The 15541-nt window shown below is 55.8% G+C and overlaps 1 protein-coding gene across 1 annotated transcript; it reads right to left on the bottom strand.

Moving 5' to 3' along the window:
* Positions 1 to 860: 860 nt before the first annotated feature.
* Positions 861 to 15401, bottom strand: JKF63_06413 (uncharacterized protein; the record flags this gene model as incomplete). Its single annotated transcript, XM_067902363.1, has 1 exon — positions 861 to 15401. One exon carries the CDS (start codon positions 15399 to 15401, stop codon positions 861 to 863), a length of 14541 nt encoding a protein of 4846 aa, XP_067759384.1.
* Between the last annotated feature and the right edge of the window lie 140 nt (positions 15402 to 15541).

The following is a 15541-nucleotide window of genomic DNA, read 5'->3' as shown; positions in this document are numbered from 1 at the left end:
GGAGGGAAGAAATGATGACCCCGCCCCCCCCCCTCCCCTCCTCACACACACACACACACACCTGTAGAGAAATAATAATAAAACTCTTCATTCTGGCATTTCTTTTTTTTTCCGAAGCTTCGCCGGGCGAAAAATGAAAAAATGCGCTTGGCTACATCAAAGCAAATAGGATCGATATAATATTCATTTGATGTTTACGGGGGGGTGATGGGCAGGGAGGAAAAGAAGCCACCGGTTGTAGCGATATGTACATCAACGTCCACAGCATTCAAGCAGAAGACAGACAGACACACAGAGAGAGAGAGAGAGGGGGGAGAGAGAGGGGAAGAGAGAGGAGGACTGGCTTACGGAACCAACCTGTCCTCTGTCTGTGTGTATGTGTGTGTGTGTGTGTGTTTGTGTATTCTCATGTCAAGGAAGTACAGTTATGTCCGCTCAAGAACGCTAAGAGGAACGCTGCAATAGCAATGCAGACCAAGAAACGCTCTGAGGGGGGCGGACTCAAGTCAGTCCAGGTGAAACGGGACGTTTAAAGGCGAACAGGAGTAGGGTGACGAGGAAGCGCTTTAAAAAAAAAGAGAATCCTAAACATTGCAGACAACTGTGATTGTACGTGGAGAAATGCAATTCAACGACGCACAGCGTCACGTTGGCTGCAACACGCAGATACATGCACGCAGCCAAGAACGAAAACTAAACACCATCCACGCTGCAGGAACGACACACAACGAGATTAGATACGGAGAGATACTTTGGCAACGGGGTGAGCGGAACACCGAAGAGCCGCGGTGTGGCTGGGTGTGTATAGAGGGGTGGGGGGGGGGGGGGTAACACGAGCGTGTCCCTCCGAGTGCGCTGGCTCACTCTATCCAGATGTAGGCGTCCAATGTGTCGGGAAGGTGCAGTGTGCTCCACTCCCATGGGGCGGCCCGGGAAGCACAGGCGCTGGAAGTGGCACCCAGTGGTGGTGAAAATGGTGAGGTGTTCGAATGCTCAGCACCAAAACGAGAGTTGTGAGCCCCCAGTGGTTCATACTCAACGCAGAGGTACAGCTCTAACATGACAGCACCTTTCCCTCCGAGAGCTCCCCTTGAGTTGTCTGAAAAAGGATGCCAGCGTACAGGGATGGGCACCTCAGTAACGCCCCACGCACGAGGTGCATCGAGGTCCAGCTGCCTCGATGTGGCGACTTCGGCTGACTCATCCATCTCCGTGACGAACACGCTGCCTGAAAAGTCCCCCCGGCGTCGAGGATGCTCTGAGATGGAGGACAAAGCGCGGACGACGGGTGTCTCGGCGGAGCGGCAGGAAGTGGTGGTGTCCCACAAGAACGCGTCCGTCGGTAGGTGTGACCACGGGACAGCCCACCACATCAGCTGCAAGCTGCTCTGAACTGTGCCCTGCAATGAACTTGTCGTCCACATCCACATACCTACTTCATAATTAGCTGGTTGAGGGGACGCCTCTCCCCCTCTAGACCAGCACTCCATGTCTTTGGCGCGTGGTCGAACGAGCACTCTCCGAGCAACCACCACCACAGCCGACAGCTTTTCATGACGCTTGTTGTCAACCTGGCCTACCAAGCAGTGCGTGTGCGCCTCCAGCTGCTTCTCCAGGGAAACAGACAATCGAGCACCGGAAAGTACGACGTCGGAGGGCAATATGTAGCGTCGCTGCGTGACCACCAGAATGATCCGACTGAGGGCGCCGGAGTCGTGATCACCATCGTCCACAAAATAATAGTCACCCCCTTCTCCCCCTTCTCCCCCTTCCACACGCGGACTGTCAACGAAGGGTTTATCTTCCCGCGACGTGGCGTGCGCAGGTCGTGCATCTGCGGTAACTTCAGAGTTCGACTGCGCAGGGCAGCGCACAACCGCTGTGAGAAGCTCGAGATCGAGAACGGGGTGGCGCAGAGCGGGCAGGTAGACCTGTGTGCGCGGGCTGGTGACCGTGGCTGGGGTGTGGCGTGCCAGATGCGTGGAGGAAGCCTGCGGCAACTCTTCCGCTGCAGACAGACTTGAGGACAAATACGTCGTCGACAAACGAGGCGGGGGTCTGTCCCATTCCGAAAAGACCCCCTCGACAAGTCTTGGAGAGTTCAAGTCGTCGGCTTGCTCGCCTCGCGTGCCCTGAAGCTGTCCTAGATCACCCTGCAGAGTGAAGCTAGGAGATCTGCCTGGAACCTCAATTGTTGTGTACGCCGCTTCGCTTTTGTTCTCGGCTGCGCTACCAGCAGCAGGAAAGCAAAGCTCAAAAAGGCGCTGCAGGCGCATACAACGAAACCGTCTCGCCACCGCTTCATCGCCACACAGCTCCGTCAAATCGGAAGGATACATACCGACCTCCTGCGAGAACTGGTCAAGGTGATGAGCATCAAGGATAAGCGACCGCCATCCTGCTTCTCCCCCATAGCCCTCAGGGCTCTGCCGCCACAGACAAGGGACCTCGTTGGCCTGCTCCGGGGTCCCGACCAAGGCACGCAGCATGATCCACTGCGCCTGCTGTTCTATCACTGGAAGCTTACGGTTGCGTTGGCGGCAATGCATGAAGAAAAAGGCAAACTGGCGGGCCATCACAAACAGCCCAGTGCGCCACTGCTGCACCGCGAGCTCTACTAGACCCCGCTGTGTCGAACACGGACGTGAGCCATCCACGCGAGTTAGTGAATCAGCGAGAGACGATGCTAGGGGGCCTGAAATGCTGTTGTCGTGACTCACACAGGTGTGAGACGAGGGTGCGCCACACATCTTCGAGTTCGAAGCAATGGAGAGCACAGCGTGCGTGAAGCGCTCTTCGGTGGCGATGGTGCCGAGGAACGAGGATTCCGTTGAAATATGTCCTGTCGCTTGACAGTGCCGCTCCACGAGAATCTGCCACGCGGGTTGTCGTCGGCGCAAGTAGTAGTACGCCTTGAGGGCATACGGCAGAGTTTTCGACCCCACCGGATCGGGCTGAAGCAGGGACTGCGACGGGAGCGAAAGACCCAGGTCGTCTTTGAAGGATGCGCTGCCAGTCTCCATGTTGTTCTCCCCCCCAGGAGCCTTGTCCCTGGTGGTGCTCTCGATCTTGTCACCGGGCAACTTATGAAGGTTGGCGATGAGCTCTTCGTAGCACCGCAGCACCCATGCAGACAGCAAATCATGCAGTTGGACCAGTGCGGCTGGATCGTCGACGTGGCTTCTCAGCGTGTCCACTTCGCAACGCATGCGCTCGCGCAAGGTTGACACTACGTGGCTCACAACCATCTCATGATGGACTAGACGAGCGCAAGACACCAAATCCTCCATCGCCTTTCGCAGAACTGTGAGGGCGGCAGACGAGGTCGAACGCGGGAGTGCTGCCAGCGTCATCGAAGCCTTCGCGGTACTTTGCGACGCCCTCAGCCTAGTGAGGGCCGGTCCGCGAACGCGCGTCGTCTTGTTTGCAGAAACTTTGGTCCCGGCACCGGCGTTCTTGCGATGATCCAACTCCACGTCCACGTTTTGCAGAATTGTTTCAAAAATCTGCACGGCACCACCGATGGTGAAGTACCGGCGCGACGGCTGGAGAAGCTCCACGAGGCGCTGCTGGGGAGTTACGGTGCTCAAGGGAACATAGCAGCACGGTGTCAGGTAGCCGGCCAGGGCTCCTCTCCACAGCACTCGCTCTGTTACGGGCGAGCAAATCACAGTAAGGCAAAATACACCACCAGCATTGCTGCCATCCGACGATCGAAAGGAAGCGGAATACAGAGAGAGCAGCTGCTGACACTCTTGTCCAAACATGCGCACATCCCCTTCGCTGACGTCTCGCTCATCCTCAGCGTCCACGACAAGCGCCAAACACATGCCACTGCCCTTCGCAGCCATTTGGGACTGCTTCGCCAGTGAGAATATGGTCTTCCCCGCCTCCTCGATCCCGACGCTCCGTGGCTCCTTCTTAGAGGACAAGAGAGTGGCACCCACATAGAATGCAGTAGTCGCCTTGGAAAGAGTCAACTCACGCCAAACAAAAGAAAAGCCGGCCTCCGTGGCCTCGTGGTGCAGCCACGAAAGGGCCTCTGTGAGTGCTGAGTCGGTAATGAGGCAGAGAGGCTGGTGCGCCTTTGCGGCCTGCCTCATGCGCACCTTCACGGAGAACACACTGCGTGGCACCACCTCCTCCGCAGCTGGCCTCTTGTTGTCGCTAGAAACGCTTCGCATATCGAATTCTTGTGGGAGGTGTACGGTGAGCTGCGACGTCGACACCGAAGAGATGCAAACCCTACGCCCAGCGATGTCCCCATCAGGTATAGGTGGCGTTTCGGGCGGTTTCGGCGCACCCACCACACCTTGTACACCTACGACGGAGTCCATGAACGTGCTGTAGAGAAAAGCAGAGTAGCAGTTTGCCTGTTCCACACGCAAATCAGCCATGGACGAGAAGAGCTGCGACACGTAGAACTGATTCTTGCCTACACTAGCCTGATCGCCGCTGCCCATCTCATTTTCCTCGTTTGACCGGAAGCTGCCTTTTCGTGCCACTTGACGAAGTAGAGCATCCTCAGAAGTCGCGTAGAGCCCCAGAATCTTCTGGTGCAGATCCACAGCTGCGTCATCAGCAGACGAAAACAGCGACCCCGAAGAGCGCGCCAAGCGACTACCTTGTTTTGTTGCTGCAGTGTCCGAGATACCGAAAAGCCCATCGCTGATGAGCACCTGTAACACTCTGGTCTGCTCTGCCGTCAGCACAGGTGCAGTGATCTTCGCGGAAAAAACGACTGGAGCAGCCGCCATCGCCGACGTGAGGAGCAGTAGCGAGAAGATGTCTTTCACCTCCACAGGCCAGCCGTCGGAGAGCTGTTCCACCACGCACCGCGTGTAATTCACCACTGCGTAGTAGCGCTTGAGGGGTAGCGCCAAATCACTGAACGTCTGCGGCGCGAAGCGGCGCGTGAACAGGGGAGGGAAGCGCACAATTTCCTTCAGACATCCATCCAGTGCAGACGCGTTCCAAGGGCGCTGCAGTTTCCTCACTTCGATCAGCTCCGAGAAATTCGCAACAGCCTCCAAGGCGGGCAGTACCGCATCCCAGGCCCCTTGCACCATCTTCTGCCAACTCTGCAGGTGCAAAACAGTTTGGGAGAGCTGGCCCTCATACACCTCGATGTCGGCAAGCGTGCGATCGGCCTTGGCTACCAGGGCATCTCCACGCACTTCATCGCGGATGATGTCAACATCCGCTGCGAGAAGACTCGCAGTAGTATCGTGCGCATGAATAAAGTCGTGCAGCAGACTGAAGTATCCCTGCTGCCGCGTCACTGCTTCCTCGCGCAGGGAGCACATTTTGGACGACACGGACGCGGTGCACACGGCGTCGCGGAGCAGGCACTTGTAGTAAGGGCGTCGGGGCATTGGGCTGTAGAGGTTGTAGACGTTGAGGGCGTCACAAACCCCGTGCGCCTCTACGGGCACTGGCAACGAGGAGGTGCATACCATGTAGAAAGAGGGGTGCACCTTTACCTCACTCCCCTCCAACATCAGTGAGATGAATTTCACGGGAGCCTCCTCTTCGTCCGCTGGTCCGGAAGCAGATGGAGTCGGCGGCCTCGTCTTCGGGCATGTCTCTGCTTTCCAATGCTCCTTCAGCTTAGCATAAAGGGGGTTCAGGCGGCGAATGATATCAAGAAACGCTGAGCCGTGAAAGTCACGCAGAAGAACACCCTCACCAGCTCGCATGGCGGCAATAAGCTTTTCCTTCGCCGATGAGTCGTCTGTCACCGAGACAACGACACAGCCTTTACACGAGTGAGACAAATACTTGCACAGCTCCTGCTCAATGAGTGGCGTGGCTGCACCTATCAGAGTCCAGCGCCACGCAACGCGCTTGAACAGCGCCATGAAAAGAGCCCCATACTCCCACGAAAAGTGCTTGCTCTCGGGCAGCATTAGCGCACGGGTGCGTGGGACGTGTATCTGGTAAAACATGTAGGAGAATGCCGCCTGGGGAATGGTGGAATGCAGCCTGCGATTCACCTTCTCGACGAGCAGCTGCTGCAGGGACACGTACATGTCAAGAGCCTTGTCGTGCATGGCAAAAAGCGCGTAGAAGGCAGAGACGAGAAAAGTATCCGCGGTGGCGCAGCGCGCGAATTGCGCGCGCTCTGCTACGTCCGCCGCAGGCGCGGCCAAAAATCGTAAGAACCCGTCGACAAGCTCGGTATACTTCATCAGTCGAACCTCTGTCGCCGCCGACTGCTGCTGCTCCCTCCGTAACGCCTCTATAGAGCGCCGTGCTCCCTCGATCTCCGCGTTCGTTTGCGCTATAGTCCTCTGAGCGGAATGAACACTTCCTTGATGGAATGCGTAGAGTTCATGGCCCTCCGCCACCTTCTTCTCCATTTTTGAAATTGCGTCTGCAGATGTCACGTAGTCCTCGGTGCGAAACTTCCCACAGTCCACCCACGCCACGACAAAGTCAGCCAATTGTTGCGCGTACGGTAACGCCGGCGCGTACCGCACCCCATCGAGCCCCTGACGCAGAGGGAGGTAGGTTGATATCAAAGCCGCGTCGCTTACCGGCGGGATCCTTATCAGAGCCATTATGAACTCCTTCGTACAAACCCGTTTCATGGCGGTACTCCAGAGCTCGTGTGGGTTGTCGCTGCTTTTGGGGAGGTCTTCACAGAGCACCGCGTACAGGCTGCGAACAAGAAGGATACCCTTCTCTGGCACGCGCGAGACGGCGAGTGAGCGCATGAGGTTCACTTTCGACCTTCGCAGATGTCGGATGGCCCTCTCGAGTCGTTCCTCCACTTTCTGTTGGGCATCGGCAAGAGTCGAGCGTTTCTGAGCTAGAGCCTCCTCCTTTTGCTGCAGTTTGTCATGAAAGGCGCTTGCCGCTTGCGATCGCGTCCGTTCCTGGGTCTCCTCAGCGGCAAGCCGATCGGTGAGCGAAGCGATGAGCGTCTGCAAGGCGACCAGCTCATCACCTATTGCGCGAGTCCGCTGCACACCACACTTCACCATCTGCATGGCTTCATCTCCGCGGCCCATAATGATGGCACCCGTCCTTGCGCTTTCCAAGACCTGCATGCGCGCAACTGAACTCAGGTCCCGGTACAGCGACACGAACTCTACCAGCTGCGCCAAGGAAGTCGGGTACCTTTGGGAGACATGTGCGAATATGGCACACAAAGCCTCACACACAACCCTTCGCGACAGGTTCAGAGGGCGCTCATCCTCGCCAACGCCGTCTCCCTTGCTCCCCTCGCCCCCATCATAATCTGTATCGCGGTCGTCGAGTTTGGGAATGCCGTCAACGTCAGAGTCTCTATCCGCATTGCTGTTTGTCCTCAGCAGAGACAACACCAGTTCGCGCACCAGCGAGGTCTCCAGCGCATCTGTGTACAGCGTCAGCACACTCGTATTGTACTGCCCCAGAAAAGGGTAAGCGGCAGCCATTCGCTCCAACTCCACCGCATCGCGCAGGTGGAAGATACAGTTGAAGCAGCTCCGGACGCGGTCACGTAGCCCGGTGTCGTCGAGCAGAGAAAATGGCTTCAGCGATCGTGGATTTGTCACATGAAAACCCCGCATCAGAGAGTTGCGCTCCTCGTCTGAAAAAAGACTCGAAACATCCCCACTGCGCACGAGCAGGTCCACTGCTAGCAGCACCTCTGGCAACCGCAGCAGTTCAGGGGGGAGGTAAAGGACTGCGTGAATGCTGTTCATGCAAATAAACGTGATGGCAACGCGAAGCTCATGCCGGAAGGTGGCGATCGCCTCTGCACGTGATGCAGACGGATGCACCCGAAACCATACGAATGGTATGTGTGTACTAGCGCTCCACAAGCGGAAGAGTCGGCGCAAGCCAAAGGTGTTCTCTCCGAGGAGCACAACCTGCGCATGAGGAGCAGACAGAGTGTCGGTAAGAAAGATATGACGCGTAGTGAGCCACGTGGTCTGGTAGGTTGGGGTTTCCAGCACAGGAACAGATTGGCGCATTCTCTGCAGGTGCTGCTGATGCGCCGCGGTCACTACACTGAAAAAACTTGGGGGTCCAGGGGGCATGACAAGCGATCCGTGCAACGACGAATTACCGCTCAGGGCCACCACGCTCGACGACCGTCGTGCCATCACATCCTTGTGTGGCCCGTCTGACTGCACTGCTGCTTTCCTGAGGTAGTCGGAATAGACGATCACCACAGAGGAAGACCGTGTCTCGCTTCGCTTCGGGCCGCCTTTGATGCTCGCCCCGGCTACAGCCCCACGCTTCACCTCCAGTGTCGCAAGATCCTCCTCTCTCTCGTCCAGGAAGGAATAATCGAGCTCGGCAATGCAGTCCGCAAGAAACGACTCATCCCCTTCTGTGACTGTGTCCGGAGGCGGGATGATCGGAAGCTGTCGGACCAAGTCCTTGAATGAAACGCAGCCACGGATACAGTCGCGCATCGTACCCTCCGCAGCCTTGACCGCAGAGCTGCGCAGCGTGGGTGGCACATCGTTGGTATCGTGGCCTACCTCCTCCTTTAGCTGCCTTTGCGAAAACAGTGACAATGCTGAGCAGTCCATCGCTTCCTGTGATGGCGACACACGAGACTTTTTCTCGTAGAAGCCTGTCACATCAAGAAAAACGCGGGTGGCGACCTGCGCATCAGAGGCGTTACTGAGCAAATGCATTCGTACCACCTCTGCCGCCTGCAGAGCATCGCGGAGGTGTTCCGTGTAAAATGACACAATGTTGGTGTGCTGACCCCCTCCTGCCACCATTTCATGCTCGGATGTCAGGTCTAGAGGCGAGGATAGCGGCACGCAGGGTATGACTGACGCCGATCTCCCCGCCAGCTTCGATGAGAGAGCAGCAGTGCACGACTCAAGGCTGGCGCTTGGCGATTTCAACTGAATGTATGCGCCATGAAGAAGATCCAGAAACGCTGCACAGCCCTCCGGAAACCCCTTGGTGCGCTTGCGTGAAGAGGCCAAGTTGCACATGAGATGCACACCGCAGGCGATTTCGTGACTGTCAAACTCTGGCAAACGGACATCCACACAAACACCAAGAGCCCCATTCGTGCCTCTATTCGGTACACCCCTTTGAAGGAGAGCGGAGCAGCAGAAAACCACGTTGGCAATAGGCATTGTCCCTATCCTTGGCGTGCTGATTGCCTGAAACTTCTCGCAGAAGCGCATCAAGCGGCAGGCGATAGACGCCGAGGCGGTGTTTAGCTCCGTGTCTCCAGCGTGTACGACCACTGGGCTCAGATGCACATCGTCTATGCAAACAACAAGTCGGCGCCCCATACTAGGGCCGTGGCGCCCGTCCCAGCGCTGCACCAGCTGATCTGCTATTGTCTGCTGGATGTGAGTGGGCTGCATCCCACCGTTTACACTGAACACTTGTGTAACCCAATTGACCTTGTTCGACTTCATGGTGTGCAACAGTGTCGTCTTGCCATCCACAGGGCCGGCATGAAAGAAAACGTGTTGGCCGCAGTTGATCAAACACTCCGCCGCCCGAAGTGTCGCCACACGTGACGGTGTCGCAAAAATCTGTGAATACGCGCAGAGATGCGGATTGGTGTGATGGTACGTTGACCACGACAGAGGCAAGTCGGTACGTGTGGCAGCCTCTTCGAACGACATCCACCCATGAGGCAGAACGATCTGCTCAAGTGGACTCACGTCACTCTGCAATAAGGGTGGAAAGATATCACCAGAGAGCTCGCCGGTCCCCAGCGCCTGCGCCACGCCCACCTCTGCTCCGAGAAGTAGCAGCTTTAGCACGTCACGATCTTTAGCGGGGAGTGACAACCCCACCGACCACACAGTCGCCATCACCGCACAGCGCACAGCGAAAAGGCGCAGCGGCACCTCGTCCTCGTCCTCCTGCAATTCCAGTGGACCTCTGTGTGTACGGAGGGTTAATGCGTAGGCGTGCCAACGACTACAGAGAGCCGCCGCTCGCTGAGCCATGGCGTACATGCTTGTCAAATCGTTTGTCATTCTCACGATCTCGGGCGATGCCCTCGATGCGCGCTCCACCAACGGTGGCAAAAGCTTCTCTATGACCTTCGCGGCCCACTCTGCATCTGGCATTGAGCCCAAAACGTGAGAAATCCCCTCCTCCCACGAAGATGGCCCTGGGAGCGCCATCACCGAAAACCTGTTGATGGCCCCCGGTGTAGCATGGGGCACCTTCTGCGCCGTGCCAATCACACGCATCAGTGGGCTAGGGAAGACGCTATTGCCGCTGTGCGGCTCTCCCTCCAGCACGTGTGCCTTGTCCCACCAAGAACCCAGAAAAAGCGCAAAAGATGAGACCGCGCCGATATCCTCCATCACCACAATGGGAATATCGCCCTCATTTAGAGGAGCCTTCATCTGTGACGTGATCAAAGAAAGAAAACTCGGTTCCGAAGAGCTGCCATAAAAGTCCGCCGCAGATATGAGAGAGAGTGAAAAGACGAGCGGTAACTGTGGGCCAGCCCACGATCGCCAGAGTCGGGTCTTCCCTGCAAACTGCGGTCCGAGGAGCAGCACGCGGCGGTGGACATTCATCCACAGGGTAAACTGCTCGAGAAGGGCACTCGCTGCCGGCCTGTTCACGGTCCACTGGACAGGCGGGTCACACCAGCCCTGGGGTGCGACACCGTTGCACGAAGGCAAGAGAAGCTTTGCCTCGATCTGCGTCACTAGACTCCGTCGAACTGCCTCGCCCTCTGTGGAGGTGAAGAAAACTCCCGACACACTTCGCAAAGCAGTCAGAAGGCGCAGTACTAATCCGCGCGGTGACCGCCGGATGTTCGGCGTCTCCGCTCCATCTGGCCCATCGGCACTTGCGAACGTCTCTCGAAGCACCACGCGCAATCGTCCCAGTGTGAAGATGGTTGGATGTAGTTCTTGCAGGTGCCGGTAGAGCTTCACGAACTCTGCTTCCTCACTGCACAGCGGACCCTCTGGCACCACTCCAGTCCAAGTGAGAGAATCGTGCAGCGCTTCCTCAATGTCGAAGGGTGCTACGCGGACCTCTCTGCAAATGAGCTCGAGACTGCGAGGAAGCGCTACCGGGGCAGTGGTACAAAAGGCGAGCCTGAACAGCGGGTGCACAGAAACTGCGGCCGTTACCCCCTTCCCACCATAGGGCAGTTGCCAGACAGGAGAACGGCATTGCTCCACAGAGGCGGTGGCGATAGGCAAAACGACCAGCTCAAGCACGCTTTTCGGTACAGTCTCACAGTTCACCAGACACGCCAACGCGCCAATCTCCACACACCCGCGCAGCAAACCTTGAAGTGTTTCGACTGGAACATGCTCTGTGTCCTCAACCCGAAACAAGAAGCGCCCAAGAAGCAGCGCAGCAGCTTCCAAAACTTCACCCCCAGCTCCGACGTCGTCGCCGGCACGCACCGTGGAAACACTGTGGGACAGCTCCATGTCGACGAGCATTGGCGCCACCTGCACCCACTGCGCTGCGCTCATTACTGGTGTGTTGCCATGGCCGAGGAACTCCAGCCCGTAGTCGAAGCTAACACCCATCACGCGAACGTTGAGACCATCTTCTGCGCCCGTAAGAAAGGTCTGCACGACACCAGTGAACTCCAGTTCGGTGACAGTCGTGACGTGCCATTTTGCCGCCAGTTGAACCTCCCTCAAGGCGAAGTCCTCGTACGCCAACGCGGCTGCCAGTACAGCCTCATAGCTGTGCCGCTGGCCACTTCTAGCATCCTTGTTGTATCCTCCCCGCAGAAGCCTGCTGATTGCCCCGCAGAGGTCCGACACTTTGGTCATGTAGGAAGTCAGTCCATTCAGCCCAGAAAGCTCTAGAGCACGCCGCAGCCCTTCTGTGTGTAAAATTCGCAGCGCGAGAACCGTTACCTGACCGCACCACTGCTGCAACCAGGACTCTAGGCTGGATTGGTGATACGCCTCTACACACGCCTTGACTTCGGTGACGAGAGAGACCCGCACCGCACGATCAAAGCGCTGGATCCAAGCGTCTGGAGTATCTTTTGTCAGGGCCAGGGGGGGAGAGAGGGATAAGCGTGCGCCATCCGTTGCCAAAACGGCGGTTACCATTCCGTCCACCACCTCTATATTGGTGATACGCGGATATAGGTATTGCAAGACATGCGCGAGACTGTGACCGCCTTGCACGGATTGAAACCGCATGAGCTCAGAATCGGGCAGGAATCGAAACCGTGGAAACAGAGCTCGACGGCGCTCCATCACACCCTTCAGCACCTCAGCCGCGTCTTCCGCTTCAGACTTTATAGTCAGCAAAACTTCCTGGATTGTTTCTTGGACCATGACAGTGTAGAGAGAACACTGCGACTTGCGCAAGACTGTACACAGTCCCTTGGAGGCAACTGACGCCGCTGAAAGGGTTCGAGTGATGATACCCGCCTCGTCGGAGGAACAGATGCCCTCGGTGACGGCGTTCCGCAGCGATGACAAACACGGGCGCAGCTGTACCCATTGCGTCGCTACCTTATCCCACGCTACAAGCACATCGTGACTTTTTTGACACGCGACGATCCAGTCGTCCACGGACTTTTGAACCGATTGCCCCAAGTTGGCTCTACGTCGCATCTCACAACACTTGAGGACATAACCCTCGATTTGATGCAGGATGTTACGACGAGACTCCTGCGCAAGTCGTGGGTTCCAGTCATTGGGGCCTGCTGAGTTTTCAAGAACAAAATGTGTGCGCTTGGCAGAGCTTCGCATCTCCTCAAGCTCACTCTCCACTTCATAGTCGCAGCGTGCCTGAACTACAATTTGCGCCAAAGGCACAATGTGATCGAGCAAGCCGGCGTCGATCAAGCGCCTCACCGTGACTGACATATTTGTCACCAGCATGATATCATCCGGCAACTGTAACGAGACAAGCTTCGCAATGTCGCGCCAGTGACTCTTGCGCAGTCCAGGAGTCGTAATAAGCTCAAGAAAGAGCTCCAGCTCCTCAAACTTGGCAAGTGCCGATTCCTGCTCGCGACCAATACGAACTAAGGCAGGGTACGCACGCAAGTTACGGATGGAGCTGTGAATCAGCCGGCGCCACTCACGGGCGCGCTCCACAAAGGCATTCGCATTGACAGAGGACACCGGTGTCAGGTAGAGCTCACGCAGTTTAGTCGATTCGAGCAACGTGGCCCAAAACTGCTCAATAATCTCGAAATGATTCATGAGAGGCAAATGTTCATCGAATGAGTCGTTGGGCGGCAGGTTCAGCACCCCCATCTCGTAATTAAAACGCCGCCGAGTCTCTGCTATGCGTACAACTAACTTGCGCAGCTCCGTACAGGTTTGAGCGGCGATATCACAAGTGTCCAAATCGAACATTTCGTACAACTCTTTCACGCCTGTTGAGAGGGTGCAGTAGTAGTCGCAGATTACATTGTGCAGATCCTCCAATTTCCTCTTCAGTATCGGAGCGCATTTAGCTCGAACCTCGGCACTTTTGCCTGCCTGACTGCGAAGCTCTCCGGGTAGTCTTTTGAACTCAAAGACAGCACGGCATACGTGCCCCTCCACTGGAATGAAAAGGCTTTCAATGCAGCTAACCTTTTCAGCTATCTGTCGGTGGCTTGTTTCGCACAGCTCGTCGGCCAGAACTTTCGCCGCTTCCGTATTGTGCAAGTACCGCTCTAACTCCTGCGCAGTCGAGGGAGTTTTTTTTAACATGTCGAGAATCACCCGGCTCTTTTCTTTTGCCCTGTTGATGATACTCACAATGGTGCTTTGAAACCCCAGAACCAAAGCGGACAAATATTCTTCCCAGTGCTGCACCAGCTCCAAACGTAACGGACAGCAATTGATTTCGAGGCGCCTGTGAAAGAGAACATCGCGAGAAGCGTGACGAATATCTGTCAGATTTCGCCGCGCCGTAAGCACAAGTTCTGCGAACGCTGCCGGCGTTCCCGTTTTAGCAAGAGCAAGGTTATGCGCCGGTATTTTGGAAAATTTGCTGTATGAGGACAGAGTCTGGTCAATCACCACTGATGAGCCGCCCAATATCTTCATGATCAACGCACGGTACGATGCCAGCTCCACGTGCGACAAAACATGGAGCTTTTCGTTGCTGACATTCAATGTTCGAAAAAATGTGCAAAACAGCCTTGGGAAGCTATTAACATTCTTTTCCAAGTCCACTAAAAGGTCCGCAATTCCAAGCAGTAGGCGAGAAAAAGACGGAGCTCGCGGTTGAAAGGTTTCGCTTACTAGCTTCACACGCAAGGATGGTAGTTGACGAGCACGCTGTGATATTCTCACACGGTTGCCTACACCGTTGCAATCAAAAAACTCCACAAGGCGATCCAGCGCATCGAGAAAAAGACTTCTCATCTGGTTGACTAAAAATACCTCTGTGGCAAGAAAAACCTTCCTGAATACACTTTCTTCATATTCCTCTTCGCTCAGGAGTACCACCTCACGAGCTGTTTTGAAGTGCGAAAAAAACAGATCTTCGACACATGCGTAAAGATCGACGCGAATTCGTGAAACAACAGCGCTCATCGACCTTGACAGCTGGTTGAGAAAATCCACGACGTCAATGCAAGCGACAGCGAAATTGAGGTCCAAAAACCTAAGTCGCGAAAACTTTGTTTCCCAGAGTGAGGTTAGTGCTACGAAGTAGTTGTGCGTGAGAGGGCTCCAAAACAGTTGAGATTCAAGCCGCTCCTTGGCCGCACTGAAGGACTCCCGAAGAATCTGTGCTTTGTGACACTCTACACTTTGGAGACTGCGTATCATCGGCGGAGGCTCAGTTGCCAGTTGAAGTGGTGCCAAAATTTGTCGAAACAACGGATTGAGGCACATGTAATAAAAAATAGCCTCAGATTCGGCTTCTGCATACTCTTCCTTTACATCGCAGATCTCCCGCGCGACAAACTCCTTTGAGATAGAGGTGCACCCTCTGCTCGAGAACATCAAAATGTTTCGCAGGCTGTGCCGGCTGAGGGGGAAGTTTTCCTTTATCAGGGGCTTGTACAGCGACACCATCTTCGCCGTTCGAATCCGACAATGCCCCATGAAAACAGAACTTGTGCCTTCATCAGATTTCTCGCAGCACACTGTGGGTACGCGCACCACTGCCATGTCCTCCTCGGCAAAAGCATCACGAGGTCGCTTGCCTTCGTCAAAGCGAAATAAACCAACATGGGGAGAATAATGAGAGCCTATGCGGCAACTCGCGGACTGAGGAGAATCAACGTAATCACATAAAGACTTAAACAGCTGGTTTTCTTGTGTCTGTAAGAGGGGCAGCTCCACAGTTTCGCCGTAGTAATCGGGTGTGAAGGCGAGCCTTCGAAATAGAAAAGTTCGACTTCTCACCTTTCCTTCCGTGCAAAGAAGTGGAACAGGAACACCGTCCCAGTAGTAGCGCAGAACTTTCTCTAGCCGGCCACCCACTTTCTCTTGAATTTTTGCCGATTCCATGGTCTGTAAGAATGTAAGAGACAAAGCGAAATTGAAAAGAGTCGTGGGACGGAGATGCGCAAGCTAAGCCAGCATGCGGCTCACCGCATACAAAACGCCTAGCCTGCATCGCACATTAGCGCGAGATAAGCGACAGCAAA

The sequence above is a fragment of the Porcisia hertigi genome, chromosome 7 (assembly GCF_017918235.1).
Source record: "Porcisia hertigi strain C119 chromosome 7, whole genome shotgun sequence".
NCBI lineage: Eukaryota > Euglenozoa > Kinetoplastea > Trypanosomatida > Trypanosomatidae > Porcisia > Porcisia hertigi.
Note: the sequence above shows the minus strand (reverse complement) of the source record. Positions and strands in the feature narration are given on the sequence as shown.